The 18614-nt window shown below is 41.2% G+C and overlaps 1 protein-coding gene across 1 annotated transcript in view; it reads right to left on the bottom strand.

Moving 5' to 3' along the window:
- Positions 1-6893: 6893 nt before the first annotated feature.
- syt14a (synaptotagmin XIVa) overlaps positions 6894-18614 on the bottom strand; it is a gene marked incomplete at its 3' end in the record, with an annotated part of 29602 nt that continues 17881 nt past the window's right edge. Inside the window, exons 4-8 of the mRNA XM_083683292.1 lie at positions 15456-15727; positions 13536-13985; positions 12852-13041; positions 9520-9576; positions 6894-7207 (exon numbers count right to left, since the gene is read on the bottom strand). Of these exons, the coding sequence (XP_083539418.1) occupies positions 6894-7207; positions 9520-9576; positions 12852-13041; positions 13536-13985; positions 15456-15727 (1283 nt within the window). The remainder of the gene's footprint in view (positions 7208-9519; positions 9577-12851; positions 13042-13535; positions 13986-15455; positions 15728-18614) is intronic.

Below are 18614 nucleotides of genomic sequence, written 5' to 3'. Positions count from 1 at the left end.
CTCATTTTCCCTTCCCTTATTCCAGTTCTGTTTCTCTCTGTTTTTGCTGGCTGTAAACTCCAAAACACACTCGGCTTCAAATCCGGACCAGACATGCACATACACGCCAACATCTCACCATGCATGCTGCCTAGTAAAGTTAAAGAGTCTTCTATCAAGGTTAATACAGTCAAATCATGTAGGCCAAGCATGCTTTAATGGTACATATTAATTTACATAATGACCATCCCACTGTAATATATTAGAGTTTACATAATGACCATTATAATCCATCCTTACTTTTGTATAATACTAAGATAGCAGTTCATAAGGGTTGTGCATGGTCTGTATGTAAATGTATTATTATGTGCAAATTGAACATATCAATTGTATCACTGAGCTGAAGACAATACCTATTATTTTTTATTACAGTATGATAATCTCCAATCTCCTCCTAAACTCTTAAGATTTTGAAGGGTGGATCTGAAATGATAGAGCACCAATCAACCATCAAGTTTAATCAATCTCATGCTCAAACGTTGGGAAAATGTAGCACTAGCTCCACCTGTTGGTTGTTTTGCAGTGGTGAAAATGAAATAAAAATCAGCAAAAATCTAATATGAATGGGGATGAAAAAATAATAATAAATAAATAAATAAATGTATATATATGAGATATGATATGATATTATATGATTATGTTTCTGGCCAGTTTGAGTCAATAAGTGCAATGCCATCCATATTACTGTAAACCCTTTAACACAACATCTGTAATATCCATATAACATTCGCATGCATACCACCCACTAATGTAGTGAAGTACAGGCCTTTTAAATTATTTACATTATTTTCATTTGTATTCCCTCCTCAGGTGTTCTCCACATGTTCCTCCAGTAATGTAGGAATAAGAGCTCCAACATCTCCAATCCAGAGGCTCTCCCAATGCTGAGCTCACAGTGGACATACTGTAGCTGTGGAGCTGAACCAAATAATTGCCAGCTAAGCTTACTATACCTGATCACAGTTGACTGCTCCTGATGTTTTGTCCAAGTCAGTCTTTAGAAAACACATGAAGACAAAAAGGTTCTACAGTACCTGCAGTAGAGCTGTCTCTACAATATGTCCCTTAATAGTTCCATGTAGAACCGTAGCTGTGGAAGGGGTTCTATAGTTCCATGTAGAACCAGAGCTTTGGAAGGGATTCTATAGTTCCATGTAGAACCATCTGCAGAAGGGATTTTTCAAAATGTTCTCCCAACAGGGACAGCTGAAGAACCCATTTGGAACCTTTTTTCCCCCCTAGAGTGTATAGTCATGTGAATGGCCTTTTGAGGCTACTAGGGTTAGTTAATTATCTTTGACATTGCTAATGCAAGATATCATTGCTATTCCATTTCTTGCATTAAATGTGGTCAAATGTTCTCTCTGCGAACAAAGTTGTGATTGTGCAACCATTTCCTCTGACTTTGCTTACAAAGACAAACCTTTCATGATTCTTCTCCCTCTACTGGAGACAAGCTCCTGTGTACAGTGTTTGAAAAGAAATGAAGATCTTTGATATTCTAATGAGTGGAAGTTCAACTCATATCCTATACACTAGGGAAGCAATATCACAGTGGGTCATTTTAGTAGCTGCTTTCGCTGCTATAGGCTTAGGACAAGATATACACTAAACGACCCTCAGGAGAAATACACATTCATTTAAAAAAAATGCAGTTACATCGTTAACATAATATTTACGTGTTCTTGCATATTCTTGAAAAGCTGAGAATGTATACAAATAAACACTAAGACACATAGTAGTTCTCTTCCTCTTTTAAAACAATTATATCACATACAAATCCTCATGATCATAGATAATCATGTAACATTGTTACAAATCAAATAAGATCTACAGAAGAAAGTACAGAAGTACATTAACACACGGTGACACAAAGTTGTAGAGAAAAAAGTAAGGCACCGATCAAATCGGTGGTATAGGCAGTTTATTTATTTTTTAGCAGGAAAACAAATTGAAACAAGATAGAGACTACTACTCTATGTCAATTAATGAATCGATAAAATGACAATAATGCAAAACATATTACACGCTTAGAAAATGTCTCATGTTTCAAACCACAGTAGTGAAAACACACCTTGTGAAAGTAAAAAAAAATGGTGCAGGTCTTAAATGTTATGGAGACACATTATTTTCCACAGCCTTTGTGCCATGTGACCTTTGTGCTAGCAACTGCAGGGTTGGGACACTTCTCTGCACCACCTGTGTATAACACATTATCAACTATTTATATTTCCTTTACTGCGTTATAAAACTTGTTGTAAACTGTAGTGGGATAGTGAAGCATTGTTTCTTCTTTTGGCCTTATACCTACAAAGGTTTGGATTTGAAATCAACACCAATTACTATGAGGTGGGGGCAGCAGGTAGTCTAGAGGTTGGAGTGACAATCGGTAGGTCACTGGTTCGATCCTCGCCCCAAGAGGGAGCCAGATGTAAGCTGGTGACTGGAGGGTTGCTGGCATCATATCTAAGGAGCCTACCATTGCCATTGTGCCCTTGAGCAAGGCACTTAACCTGTAACTGCTCCAGGGGCGCAGACTATGGCTGGCTCTGAGCTCTGAGCTCTGATCTCCCTGGGGGTGTGCACCTGTGTTGTCTTGGGGGGGGTATTTCAGGGTATTTCTGTAAGCATTGGTTTCACTATTTAGAAATAACAACCCTTTGTATACATAAATACCATCACAGAAAAGCAGAAAAGCAGAAAATCTCTACTTTAACCTTATAGGAATTGTTTGATTTCAAATCCAAACTTTTAGAGTATAGAGCAAAAAGAAGAAAAACCCTTCACTGTCCCATTACTTACGCAGGGCACTGTGTGTAGAATGAATGACAAACAGGTGTCATATTGCATCGTAAGACTTTCTATTATCATTTTCGCAGCTCATGGCTCATTGTAACAGACCATATTCTGCACTGGAAATGTCTGTATAAATGCAGTCATAATGGATTGCACACAGGGGATTCATCTGTTGTAATGCTGGTGAAAATCAGTGAATTCCATCATAACTTGGCAGATGTCGTCTTTATAGCTGTCTCTTTGGTTACAAAAACACAGAGGGCTCTATTTTCAGCCGGTGTAAAATGGACGCAAGCCCAAACGCAGGCAATTTGTTTCGGCAATAACTGGTGGAAATACCACACTACTGAAGCGCTGTCTCATCTGCACTCAGGTGGGTGGAGGAGCAGTAACAGAGACACGTTCATGACAATGATCAGGTCAAGTGCCATCAGGTGCACTGAAAGATGCTGGCCTTGAAAATTGCACTAATATTTCAGACACACCCCATAGTGCCACCGCCAGCATCTGCGTTTTAGGGGGACCACGTCAGCAAATTTACTGTGACACTGACATGACTTAAAATGTATGTCTTTGTTGATTAAAGTTAAAGTGCTGTTAAAGTGATCTTTGTTGGTCTAAGAACTGTCAAATTCAAATGGTTTGAAATGTCATCCATGTTACGGGTGCGGTAAGTGTATTGTAAGAACAAAACATTTGCTATAGGGTTTCAGTGCTGGTTTGTGTGGACATGTGTCTAAAATAGTCAGACCTGCTGAGAACCATACAGGTACAAACACCTATTTGACCTACATTACACAAACTTTCAAAAAACGTCACATAAAATCAAGATGCTGTTAAACAGTCATAACCATGTAAAGGAGGTTGACTTCCATCGTTTCCCAAACCAAAAAGACTGGTAGAGTCTTGTGAAAGACACAAGCCCATTACCATAGCAGTGCCAAGCCTCACTCTGGGCCTTTTTGGTGCTCAAAACTCATCCTAAGCCTAACCGTTAACCTTTTGGCCCCTCTACATCCTTGGTTCTCAAGCGGGGATTGGGGGCTGGACTTTCACTCTAGAAGGGGGTGTGGGCAGGGCTGCACGAAGCCCAAAGATCGGCCAGCCTATCCCATGGCCCACAGATTGACCAGCCCACCAGGAATTCTCCCGGTGCTCCAGATTGATTACAAGAGGAAGGTATGGACAAAAAAGGATCTGCCCAAGATTTACAGCATACCACCTCATCAGTGAAATATGGTGGAGGGGGTGTTATGGTTTGGGCATGTATAGCTGCCACAAGAACTAGCTCACTTATTTGAGCTCACTCTTAATTGATTATATCACTGCTGACAGCAGCAGCAGAACGTATTCTGAAGTGTACAGAAACATCTTGTTTGTAGTACAAATGCATTGGCACCATACAGTAAGACAACGAACCCAAACATACTCCCATAGCAACTAAGGAGTTTTTCAGGGCCAGGAAGTGGAAAGTTATTCACTGGTCGAGTCAATCTTCAGATTTAAATCCAATTGAACATGCATTTCCTGATGATAAGATTTTAGGCAAAAAGACCTCAAAACTGCTGCAGTACAGGCCTGGCAGAGCATCACCAGAGAAGATACCCAGCGTCTGGTGGGGTCAATGGGTCGCAGACTTCAGGCAGTTATTGCAAAGGATTGTCGTCCAAATACTAAACATGAGTACTTTATTTGGACATTATATGATTCTTTCCAATCATTTTGGAGCCCTGAAATAGGGTGTTTTTAAAAAATTTCGTACTTTCTAAATGGTGAACCCAATCAGAAAAAAAAACATTGAATTAAAGGTAAGAATCTCTACTTTGACCCCATAGTAATTGTTTGATTTCAAATCTTTTAGCTCTAGTACAGAGCTAAAAGAAGGCAAAATGCTTTATCTTTCCAATACTTATGGAGGACACTGTATACAGTATCATATCAAAAAGGGTGATGCAATGTGTAAGCCTATGAAAACACTGACATTTCATTTCTGTCTTATAAATGTTAAAATGGTTCATCACACCAATTTACCAATACGTACTGTATATCAAACTGAGCGAAAACAACAGTTGTGACCCCAAAATCATATTGCTCACAGAGCTATTTAACTTGCACGAGATATTGTGTCGATTTAATTTTCCCATTATCAATACAAAAATAGATAGGAAAAAATCTAAGTATACAGTGTGAAACAATCAAGAAAGTGAGAAGTAGAATTTGCTCTAAAGAAATAGAACAATTAAGTCGTGGAACATACAGGATTTGTGACACCCCACAGAAAAAGCCACACACAGCAGACACACCACTGTAGATTTCTCCTACCCCTTTTTTGGCCATAAAACATACGTTGCTTTTAATTCGACACTTCCATTAGGCTCTGCACATGTTGTCAGAAGCAGCTACCACATTGCTAACTTTATCACAACAGCCACAGTCAGGCACAACTCTTGCTGCCTGTAAACAAGAGGGAGTGAGCATCTATTAAGTCACCATGGTTACTTTCCTCACAATTCAAACTGAGATCACAAAAACCTCTGGATAAAATGTTAACCAGGTCTATTGTACCATGTAAGTATAAGTGCTACTCACGTTCCATCCCTCAACAGCTTCACTGAGGTTTAATTTTCCTCTATGGTATGTGCTTCTTGTGAGCTTTGGTAGGACTTGTGTATGTGCTCATATGCACTCAAGCCCCACGTGAGAGCTCACTGGATACCATGTCTATGGATTGGATCCTGCAGTAAGGGAAGGGTCGTAAACGGCCCAAACCAAAAGTCTAAGGCAAGTGAAAGGGATTCTGGGCTGAGAAGAAGAAGAAAGAATCATTTTCAATGTTTTGTATTATTATGTGATGTGTGAGCAAATATAGGGTATTGAAGACAGACGAGTTTTCCCACAAAGCACCAGGCAACCATTTGTTAGATAAAATTGTTAAAGATGCTATTCCACATTTGGCGATACTATAATATGTACCCTAAAACGTGATAACTTCCCTATGAATTACACACACACACGCCAGTACTGTATGTTTATCTGAAAGGTCATTGTGAGAAGCAGTATGGAAACGAGAGATTCATAAGAATAAGAGATTTATCACACAATCACTTTGGTATGCTAGTGTCCAGTCCCCTACCTAGCTTAGACCCTGAATGTGAAGTCTGAGTTTGATTATTGACCGCACTGTTATTAGTCAGCCAGTTATATCTTGGCCTTTACATGCAGTGACTCAAACTAGACAAGATTTTCGGTTTTGATTCACCAGCCCACATTTTGACAATGCAAAAAGTGTTGCAAGTATTAAAACCAACTGTTAGAGAAACGGTTAGAGAAAAAAAAAGGTTGGTGAAAAAGTGCGGGACTGGAATGCCATGAATACAAGTGTGACTAGTGTTGTTATCTTGCGATCGGTCCCCAAACTCTCACCCATTAACTTACCCACTAACCCACTCCCACTTTCATACCTAAATGTAACCGTAGAATGTAAATATGGGTCGTTTTCTTTCTTAACCTAACCCTTCCTTAACCTAACGTTAACCTCTTGAGCTTGCATGCCGTAGAATGTACCTATCAGTTTTTATGTTAACGTAACTAGGGGTAGTTTTGTGAGACTCAAACAATCGGAGTACACTAACATTTCTTGGGATACCCTGTTGTCCTTCCAATACTTGCACAACTTATTGTTAAAGTGTTCCTCAATGTGCCTTTAGTTAGTCTGGATGGATCCATGGTTAGGCTACATTACAACCTACATTTAAATTCAAACCAACACCCTGACCCTGCAGAAGAATCCTCGGGGACTATGGCAGGAACCTTTGTATCAGCTTTGGCAAGTGTTTACCCATCCAAACAAAGTTGATTTTATAAACGTGTACAATTAAATAACACTCTATCAAGTTGTGAGTGTCAATCATTTTACATAAGCCACATAACCTCATCCATCATGCCCAGATGGTAATAACTGGGAGTGTACAAAGGGACAGTTTTGCCTGAGCAGAGACCACGCCCTTGCCCATGTTCCCCATTACCCTCCTCTTCCCATATGTCCTTATCCAGTTCTTCTAGGATTCCAGTAGACTGTGCCATCGGCAGACCTGCTGTCCTTTGGACTCTTTCATCTGGGTCCAGTGTGTGAGCTCCTCCTCCCCAGAGCTGTTGAGGCCTAGTGAGATCCAGCCAATCATTTCCTTGCGCTTCATGCTGCGCTTGTTGTACACAGAGAGGATGAGCGTCACATCTGACAGCTGGAACAGGGCCACCTGGAACACAAATGTCTCCTTGTACGTAGGGTTGGGCTGGCCACGGCAGATTGATGTTTTACACTTGGACATCTCCTGGCCCATTGAGTTCAATAAGGTCAGCTTGACATATGTATCTGAGGAAAAGGAATGGAAAGGGAATGGTAATTATAATCGAAAAATGGCATAATTGTCCCCACACAAATGGTCAAATGCTATATAAGGAAAATGTTTAAAAAGTACTGATACATTTAATGGGATTATGCATCAAAGGCATATATCCCTCTAGAAAAGTGGTATTTTCATTTCTTATTCTGAATTTTTGCCAACAAATATGTACACATACACATGTAATACAGCAAATGGTTAAGCTACTGCAAAACTGTGAAGATTATCAATGTCCAAACCTACATTACAGTATATACATGTCTTGCTACATGATATGTAGCTACATTGTAGATATTAGGTCAACCCATGCCCAATCAAAGAATTTTGCAGTCAAAGTGCAACAAGTATGATAAAAATCACTTCTGTGTCTCTTTTGCCACATTTTACCCACATTCGATTTTTTACTTCCTAGATCTCAGTGCTTATTCCTTAATCATTCCTTATTCAATGTATTCATTACCTCCCAGAGAGGCAATTCATTTTGTTCTATTTGCATGTGAATATTTAAAATATTCACTTTTCTTTTTTCCTCTCTTTTTAACTCCATGCAAAACCCCTCAGAACAGCTGACAACAACTGACTGCAAATCAAATTGTAAGAAAATGTGGCAAGGGTAGCAATCACAAAGGCTCTTTGAGGATGTGCCTACAACCATACTCCATAAAAATGTTCTGTATTCTACTCTTGTGTATGAGCGGGTAAGGAATGAATTGCAGGGGCTTTTATGCTGTTGAGTGCCAGCTGCTTTCGAAGGCGTATCTTGCCTTGAATTCTGAGGTTCTCTTGCTTTCTTTGACATAAAAGCACCATTAAAATAGCCTTGATTTCTTTTTTGCCTGCTGTTGAATGGGTTCAACTATAAAACTGTCAATGTCTTAAGTGGCCAGTAGCAGCGGGGAACTTCTACTAGTATTGTTAGTGAATGAGAGGGGCTGTGCCTGCCGATTAAAGTGACTGACAGGTTGAATGTTGCTGTGAAAACTGGCTCCATGAGCCAATCACATCTACATCCTCAAATACCCTAGCAAAACTCAATTGTGGCCTGAATCAGGCTTTGGCTCTTTCAGATTATTCAGCGTAACCTGATGTTACTTTTTCTCTATGCAATCCAAAGCCAATGCAGAAATGAGATGCAGAAAAAGCACAAACAACCCAAAACATCTGCTGGCTAGTCATGGTTAAGCAGGTAAGCAAATCTCCAGAGTTCAAATGGCTGTTATCAAAAGTCTAGTCTCACTTTTTGCATAGACAAACTGATTAAACAAGTAGTAGACAATGCAACAGAAGACCTAAGGAGAAACTGCATAGCTTATTGAATGTAGCCAGTCACTGGCTTATTCTATTTAAACCACCACAAAACAGAGCCAACCTTAAAGCCTATCACAGCACTTATTACAGGAACGATGCAAATGTGCAAAGTTGGCTGAAACCAAGATTTGTTATGGAGAAGCAAGAAATCATGATTTTCAGGCAACACTGACACCACAATACAATGAAAAGAAGCAGGGACCAAGGCTGAAGGGTGGACGGGATACAGTATGATAAAAAGCAGGGTAGGGGAGGAGATTAAACAGACACAGTATACACACCCAGTCACAAGGCTCTGAGTTAGCAATGTTCTTCATGGATGAGTCCTATACAGTACTGTATTAAAAAGTTAACCTATAGAAGGACAAACAGGGACTAAATGGGGTCCTGATCTACTATACTTTTCATCTGCAAAAGTTAGGGCTTTGTGGTTGAATGTAATTTGTGGCTGAATGTCATCGTCACAGTTACAATTGTAGTGTTTTTTTATCTTGCAGTCCCCCAATTATTATCTGGAAACGGTATAGTTACAGTGTAACAATTATTACTACAACATGAGGATTCTTTGTAGCAAATACCAGAAAGTACCAATTGCTACCAATAAGTTAACAATGTTCTTAAAATATCTCAAAGATGACCAATTGTGACTGTACATTATTGCTGAATATATTATAGTTACCATATTGTAATGGTAATAGTACTGTATAGTGTTAAAGTGTTGCTGAATAAATAAATTACAAACTCCCATTTAAAATAGTTCCTTCAATGACCCTGCATCCATGAGAACATGCTGCCAACCTCTAGTCTATATCCTCCTCGGTGGAGAGAGAGAGAGAGAGAGAGAGAGAGAGAGAGAGAGAGAGAGAGAGAGAGAGAGAGAGAGAGAGAGAGAGAGAGAGAGAGAGAGAGAGAGAAAGAATACACTGATAGTAGGAAGCTGGCAGACCTCAGTCTGCTAGACAGAGAGACTCACCTCTGATAATATAAACCTGGCCTCCTATCAAGTGTTTCAGACAACAGAACAGCCCATCTGACAACAAGGGTTGGGAAGCAGTAAAAGAAACAATGGACCAAGATGTCAATAGTTGGGTGAGAGTGTTCAGGAGGAGGCAAAACAAAGAGAGCGAGAGAGAACACAAACAACAGCAGGAGAGAGAAACAGGGTCAAAAGGTCAACAGTATCACACAAAGTTCAACAATAGTCCGTTTTTGTTTGAACTTGCTGGATCCTCTGGTAATTTGTAGGGATTGGAGGGGAGATGTGGGACAAATGGGGAAAAAACAGAGGAACAGTTTGCAGCAGGTAGTGTGTGGAGAGAGATGGACCATCTCCCGTTTGGTGAACTAAGCAATGCAGCTACTCCAATGTAAGTGTTGTTCAGACAGTACTGTATGTCCTATGTATGGATGTGACCCAAGGTGCACTAACCTGAGAGTAGTAATGACAAACTCAAGGCATGACTATTTCTGTGTACTGTAGGATAAAAAGATATGTGTAATTATGTTTGCTAATTGCTGGAGTGTTTTAAGACTTTATCCTGAAAATAGATAATGGTAACAGTAGTTAATAGGTAATGGTGCTTTGGAAGCCCAATGTTGGAAAACAGACATCTGAGTTTCTAATATAAGACAATGAATAGTTGTCTTTGTTGCATTGACTTGTTGCTCTTGATCTTAGAAGTGTATAAATAAAAGCATAAAATGTATAAATGCTTGAGTTTGAACAAAAAGTCTGTGTATACACAGTGGGCTGGTTTCTCTGACACAGATTAAGCCTAATTCTAGACTAAAACGCATTCTCAATGGAGATTTTCGTCCAGGACCAGGCTTAATCTGTGTCAGGGAAACCGCCCCAGTACACAGTAGGTCAGAGTTTAAGAGGTTCATGGTTGAGCAACAGTGAATATGGTGTGACAGAGACGGGTATAGGTCTATGTAGTGCATTGTGCATACAGTTAGCCTATAAAATGTGTGACGCTGAAGATTCACAATAACAGCTAAAAGAGGAAAAGTTCTTATACAGGCCTACTGTAGGTGCGTCCCCTGTATTTTTGGTGGTCATGTATAGTAATTTTAGCTCCCTTCAAGGCTCTAGATTGCAGGACATGGCTGTGAACCTCCCTCAAAGAAGCTTATACTATAATGTTTATAAGCTTCCCTGATCCCCTGATGACATATGATGTGACAATATTGGACAAATGCATACACCACGCCGAGCTATTGCGGACACCCGGCGCTCTGTCTGAACAGATTCCAGGGGAAACATTGATATGTGCAGGACCTTTTCAGTGGGTTCCCCCCCCCCCCCCCCCAGTGTTTTGTCTTGGTAGAACTGTTGATTAGAAATGTTGCTGAAGTTACTGTAGATCCTTTCTTCCAAATTATGACTATGAATTTATGTATATTCTGACATACAGTGCCCTGCGTAAGTAATGGGACAGTTGGGCATTTTTCTTCTTTTGGCTCTGTAGTCCAACAGTTTGGATTTGAAATCAAACAGTTACTATGAGGTTAAAGATAGATATAGATTGTCAGCTTCTATTAAGGGTATTTTTGTACATTGGTTTACCATTCAGAAATTACAACACGTTTTATAAATAGTCCCCTTTTCAGGGACAGATTCATAGATTGTCCAAATGAAGCAGTGTTGTTTAGTATTTGGTCGACAATCCAATAACTGCCTGAAGTCTGCGACCCATTGACCCCACCAAATGCTAGGTATATTCTTTGGGGATGCCAGGCCTGTACTGCAGCCATCTTCAGCTCTTTTTGCCTAAAGTCTTATCATTAGGAAATGAGATGCACGTTCAATTGGATTTAAATCTGAAGATTGACTTGGCCAGTCAAGAACATTCCACTTTTTGGCCATGAAAAACTCACTAGTTGCTATGCCGGTATATTTTGGGTGGCATGTGGGTCTTATTGTATGATGAAGTGCCATCCAATGAATTTGGAGGCATGTGCTTGTACTTGAGCAGACAAGATGTACACTTTAGAATACATTCTGCTGCTGCCGTCAGTGGTTAAATCATCAATTAAGACAAGTTAGCCAGTTCTAGTGGTAGCTAGACATGCCCCAATCATAACACTCCCACCCGCTTTACCCTACCCAAATAGGTGGTAAAAACCTGAAGCGGGTCATTCCTTCCCACCATGACCATTGTTAACAAATGGGTGAGCAAAGGTGAAGGGGGAATTAAACGTCCAGAAGAAAATGTCAGTTTTGTGAATTAGGCACTCTGTCACAGCCATCTTCTCATGTCCTATATAGGCTACTTTTCTATCCAGTCTCAAATCCACTGAAACGCAAAATCCTTACTCCTGTCTCACATGAAAATTCCTAACTTTATTCTGTCATCCATAGGTTGCATTATCTTAACCGACTTGAATTGTTTCATGTCAATTGGCCGCTAAAACATGTCCTGTCGAGTGTTGGTTGCTGCCTGCACAGAGGGCCTATGAGAGACTGTGTAATGACTACCACAAATGGTATAAGAGTAGATTAAAAGTAAATTCCCACTGCTTGGTCCCCGTTAAGATAAAAAAATAAAGTTATTGTTTTATTACAGCAAATAATCTAAATAATACACAAATATATTGATCGAAAAAAAAAAACTGTTTATGACACTGTTTCACAGCAGAAACATTTTCATCAATGATATTATGAAGCATGGAAATATTGTGCAACATAAACAAAATAATATGGGACTCTATGCTCAATCCAAAATTACAATCAACTGTTTGCAGCCATGCCACCAAATTGGAAGAGCAACATTGGGAAAGGAGAAGGTAAGGATTTATGAGCTGATCTGCTAATCAACTTTATTTTGCCAAATATAGCCTTAAGCTAGGAGATATTCTGTCATTCATGGAAGGAGGTCATCTGTCTAATACGATGATTAAGCAATGCTCTACAATCAAACCATTCTCTCCTTAGTTTTTATTTTAGTGATTATTTGGAGGGAACACCAAGAATATCAGCACTGTCAGTAATTTATACTGACAGAAGGATGGACCTTTTCAAACATCCTTTACAGCTCTTGTGACTTCACACATCTTCACACATCTTCACAACATGTGTCTGCCGCAGCAGCGGCATTGAGGTAGCCCACCATTTTAACCTAATAAGTATGAACCTTTAAACACTGACCTACTGTACTGTATGCAGTTCAACTCTGGTTCTCCTTCATGGCCAGACCAGATCTGACAACCTCCCTTCCTCTTTTTTCTGACATAATATTGTATTGTGACATAATATTGACAAACTGTCCACAAGCAACCGGCAGAATATTTTTGTGTACTTACTGGGTGGCTTGTTGGCAGCCAGGTTTTTGAAGTGGCTGCCTTTGATGATCTCCACTGAGAGACGGCCCGTGGTGGCGTTGTAGACAAGCCCAACCAGGATCTCTGGAGTGGAGCCCTGGTTGGCTGACTGGAACGAAGAGGCGCTTTCGCTGCACGACATCTCTGAGATACTGACCTGAGATTCCCCACCCTGCTGACACACCAGTGGACAGGCAGATGGACAAGTGTCAGTCCTTTCATCATTTAATGACAGTAGAACTGTACAGTAACAATGGAGTAAATATTCTCGTCATCAAAATAATAATTATAATAACCAGAGGACCTGCTTTGACAAACCATTAAAACCTTTTCTTAATGAAAACAAAATAGAAATTCGGTCTAAATTGACTTACTTTTCTGGAAATATAATGAGCACAAACCATTCTATTTTCTGAAAGTGGAAATGCTTAGAATTTAGGTAGAAATAACACAGCTGAAATCATCATTCATTATTACAACAATAAAACATATTTGTTTCCGGTGGGCTACGTAAATATGTTAAATATAAATATGTAAATATGTCTACTAATGAATTAATTTGGCCTGGCCTAATAGGCCGACACACAGAGTAGAATGTCCAGCTTGTTGTTAAAACAGAGAACTTGAAATGAGTGACCGTGAACCAAGGGACTTAGATCTACTCACTGGAAGAGCACAGCAAGGGTCCAGTATCACTGGCACAGACATCTTGCCTTGCAGGTTCAGCTTGGTGAGGTAGAACACCTTCTCTCCCAGCACCTTCTCTTTCTTCATACGCCGCACACTATAGAGGCGGAATCGAATGGCATAGTTGCCGATCATCTCCGATTCAACGTGACTAAAACGGAAGGTCTCTGTGAACACTGGGCAGGGGCCTTTCTGGATGCCCGTCTTGGCCCTCTGCTTCTTCGTGGGCAGAAGCACCAGGTGGACCTGCCAGGAGATGTTACCCGTCCGCTTCAGGGCAGGGATGTCCGTTACGGCGGTGACTGTCACTGCCAGCCTCTGGTCCTCAGAGTCATAGTCGAACACCACATCCAGAGTGCCATACTTAGCCACGGGATCCGGTTCATAGCCCTTTGGGAGCTGCGCCGCCGACCCTCGGGCGGACATGTCCTGGAAAGAGACATTATAACACATTTTATGCGACTCATCACATAAAATATTGACCAACATGTGCTAGTATAAGCATGCTCTCTACGGCTATCTCCAGACACATTGCTAGTCATGTGGGCTACATAAGCAGTGTGCAATTTACCAGAGGAATAGGTAGTGATTACCCAACTTCTGTTTTTGTTATCCCATCCGCATTGGGCATTATAGGTTTATTCAGCTTTGTTGGCCTTTAAACTTCAGATACTCCTATAATAGGGTGTATTATTGACAGTTCTAGAGAAGAAAGTATTCACACCTGTTTATTTGTTATCATTTAAAAAATTGCACACTGTACATGAGCAAGTGCTTTGAGCATCAAATCCTGAGAATAATGACTTTCAACACAAACCTGAGCTACAGAAAGCACCGTACCACTACTTCTGCTTTGGTGACGTTATGTACGATAAATCTGGGGAATTGATCTACAGTGAAAGGCGAAGATGAATCAGGATGATCAAAGTTACCTTATGTTTTTGACGTAGTGTGTCTTTGCTCTTGTACCATGCCCCGTATAAGGGCTTCTGTTAGATTAAAAAAAAGAACAAACATTTATGAGGGAAATATATCTGACAGTGTGGGGGGGGGATCTTATGAGAGACGAAGTGAATCACATAAATTGTTAACTTGCTCCATTCCCTCTGCCCTGGTTGCCTCCCCTGAAAAGAATGCACGGTTCTAAGCAATATGGTAAAAACATAGCTCTTTGTTATGCCAGCTGTAGTTTTCAACATATTGTTGTCCACACCTACCCAATCTTTTAAAGGATTTATAGGGCATTGCTATGACAGAAATCTGTCTCCAAGAGGGTGAATCATTTGTTAGGGGAAAGTTGAGAGTGTTAGGCTGTGTGTGGTCCTGAAGCCCAAAGTGAGTGTGTCCGATCTCTACCTTTTACAGCCACGCTCGCACATAACCATGCATGCATGAAACATCTACAAAGGGTTACCGACTGTTTCTCTCAGTATCAGACGTGCCATAAAGGGACACGAGACTGTGCCCTGTAAACCTTTATACAAATCTAGTGAAAGCTAATTACAATGTTTCTCTGACAACAAATGCCAGCAGGCTGGTTAGCTAGCCATTGCACTAACTTGAGGTCGGTACTATTAACTTGGCAACTGTACATTTTCCTCATGCTATGGCTTCTGTCCCAATAACGAACATACTGCATGGGCAGAGGACCCACGGAAGTAAAGTTATAACAACAGCCTCATTGATAGTCGTGCACTAACTTAGATTTTATTTTTATCGCACTATTTGGACCTTTAATCAAAAGGAAATGGTGTTGATCATGTTATGAGACGTATTGTCAGGTGTTGTGTCACCTCTGACTGAAATAAAGCAATCTCAAATTCATGCTTTCTTGACCAATTCCAACTGCAATATGTTCCAGGCATTTATTTTTAGTAGGCTGGTGGAGTTGTCTCTCACCTCTGGGCTGAGCACGGCTGTGCTGTCACTGGGTACATCCTCCTCGTAGCCCTTGTTGAGGTAGCTCTCCGTCTCCTGGCCTCCGCTGCCCTCACTTGGGCACTTGTCGTAGGAGTGGCGAGGACTGTCGCTGGCATGGGACAGATCACATTTGGCATCACCTAGGTCAGAGGGCGTGCAGGACATCCGCGGGGAGCCATCCTCGTCCTGGTAAGGCGGTGGCTGGAGCTCATCCAACGGGGGCGTTCGCCTCATCCTCTGGATGCAATTCACTAATTGGAGGATGCGAAAACAGACATTAAACACATGCACGTGGATGGGGCTTCACCTGCCGAGTTGAGACCATCCACCCTAGTCCTCTTAGTGGGTGGAGGGGGCCCAGGAAGCAGAGATGAGACCATCTAGCCTAGTCCTCTTCGTGGGTGGAGGTGGCCCAGGAAGCTCAACATTGATGCCTGATCGGCAAAATCAGAGACAGACTTCTCACCACACTCACTCGCCTGTGTAACAGGTTGAGCAGAGGAAGGGGCTTTCTCCAAGAGCCTCGTCTATCTACCCCATGGAGAAGGTGTTGTTGAACACACCAAGAGAGGTCGCTCTCATCACTCTCATAGTGAGAAGGTCCTCAACCTCTGTAGCCCGGGGTCCTATAGATCTATGTGGAGGCTTGCTGAGAGAGGAGAATTGCAGGGGGGCCCTGCGCTGAATGATTTCCTCATCCAACAGCTCAACACTATTTGCCAGCTCAACACTCTCAGTGAACTTGGCTCTGTTGTAGATTCTTGACCTTCAGTAATACTCAAGCAATACGCAAGATGAGGATCAGAAAGCACTTCCCTAGTGTGGTCAAGGCAAGCAGGGCAGGCGGGGAATGCAGTAGCCTTTATAGGCTGGGCTGGGCGGGGTCAGCCATGCAAAGCACTCCTGGCCTGTTCCAGGCGTGATTGAATAGGGTTTCAGTAAATAGGGAACACAGGAGTGCATATCCCATAGTAAGATGTCAAACCGAATTGACAAGAGAACAATTGGATCCTATGTTGTAGTCAAGGAGGATGCCTGTTGTATGACTGCATTCCTCTGACATCTGGAACCCTTTACAACATCCCCCAGAGGTTCAGGTATATTACAAAGCACTTGGTAACGTATAATGTGACTCATGGAGAACAGTACTATGGGGTAGTGGTGTTGGAAATTTTCATGAGGGAATTATGTCATGATTTTGGGACCTCTCCAGCAACTCAATGGAGAACTTGTGTGCTGAATTCCCAAAATATGTAGTTGTTCATTAGAGACACTGATCTTGATTGGAGTTTAAAAGAAAATGGTTTCATGAAAACTTGTATTGTTAGTACTACTATAAACACTTTTATTATGTTTTCGAAAGAGTTCTACATCTTTGCAAAGGCCAAAACTAATGTTGAGGTGATCCCTTATGTACAATAATGATGGTAAGCCCATCATTCCACAGAGCCTATAAACCTTTCACTCTTGATAATATCCCAGTGAAGCCCCCCCACAAACCACTGAGATAGTGATGAGGTGAAGAGGCTTTAACTAAGTGTCATGGAGGATTTGATAAAAGGGAAGACTCCTTTTTGAACCCTCCAGTGTTTTCATTCAAGCTGGGGGCGAGTGTTTCAGTGGCTGTCTGAGTGCCAACGCAACATTCTGTTCTCTGGCTCTCTAATTGGGACTGTCACCATCTATCCTCTATCCCAACCCACCCTTTACTCTCATATTTTCTCCTTTGTCTGACTGTCACCTCATTTTGTCTTCTCCCTCCTTACGGGGTGGTGTTGTTGGAGTGAGTGCTCACTCTCTCTTTCCAAAATCCAGGCATAAATGTTTGACGTGACACTAACACGAGAGAGGAGCTGCTCTTTGTCATCCTCCTTGTGACTCAGGTGAAGAAAGTTAAATTAAACTGCCCCTAGAACAGCTGAAATAATAAAATAGAGAGTAATGGTATCTGTAAGAGGCAAGTATTGCAACCATCTTGGTATAAATAGGACTAGTTGCCATTGAGATCAAAAATCAATCAATCAATCAAAATGTAGTCATTGTACAAAACAGAATTTGGATTAAATTAAATGCTCTTTGGCCTCAGTTGTAAAATACAGAAAATAGGTTTGTCTCCATGGTATCTCCATGATAATGAGCAATGAATATACAGTCACATAGTCTGTGATAGTCACAAATAGTCACAATGTATTTTTCCTCCAACATTTCATATCCCTACTTACCATGCACATCTGCCTCACCACAGGCTAGAATACAATTGCAAGAGTACTCCCACCATTTGCAACTGTGTGCAAGCTGATCATCAGAGCAAAATGGAGTCTGAGGGAAAACATGGATGGGGGCCTCAGATCATCTTGGCAAAAAGGGGGTCAACATCAAGCTGAAGCATTGATGAGTCGTAACTTCACACGTAACTTCAAACATGCAATCGAGAGGCTGGATAAAAGAAGACAGAGAGAAAAGGGGGGCACTCAAACTGAATAAGAGAACGACACAACTGAGAATGTTTGTCACGAAAAGGAGAGAAATGAGGGAAGAGAACCTTTCCTTTTCATCTTGAAATCACAAAGGCTGAATGAAACGACATCCAAAGTGGATCTCAAGGGGTTAGATCCTGTCAATGAAATTACTAAATAAATATCCTGTACCCTTTTGTCTCTCTCTCTTTCTTGCTGTTTCACCAGGCTGCGTACAGCCTCACAGGGCAACCACCGCCCCTGTCTGCAGCCTCTACACCATTCGCCTCATGTATAATAAACATGTCCTGAGGCTACGGTCCCTTTGCACTGACAGAATAGCACAATGAAGCAGAGCGAAGCTGAGGAAAACAACAAGGAAGCCCTTAACTTCCACTGCTTACTGGAAGAGAAACAGTCAGGTAATTAGAGTCCTCTGAAATCCTTTTCTCAGGAACATTCCTTTATTTCTGTGATTTTGGAAGGATAGTTAAATGTTTTCAGCTACCTTTAGAGACCATGATAACCCATGTGTCTGCAAGGTGAATAAAGGAGTGAAAAAGAAAGTGGACATCCATCAGTCTTCAATGATGGTCTTCAACATCATCATCATCTGCTATGAGGTCCGGGGAGAAAACTAGAGAGTCTGCTTTGCACACGCGCCTCAAGTCACAAGTGGAGA

This window comes from Argentina silus (assembly GCF_951799395.1).
Source record: "Argentina silus genome assembly, chromosome: 13".
NCBI classification, from domain to species: domain Eukaryota; kingdom Metazoa; phylum Chordata; class Actinopteri; order Argentiniformes; family Argentinidae; genus Argentina; species Argentina silus.
Note: the sequence above shows the minus strand (reverse complement) of the source record. Positions and strands in the feature narration are given on the sequence as shown.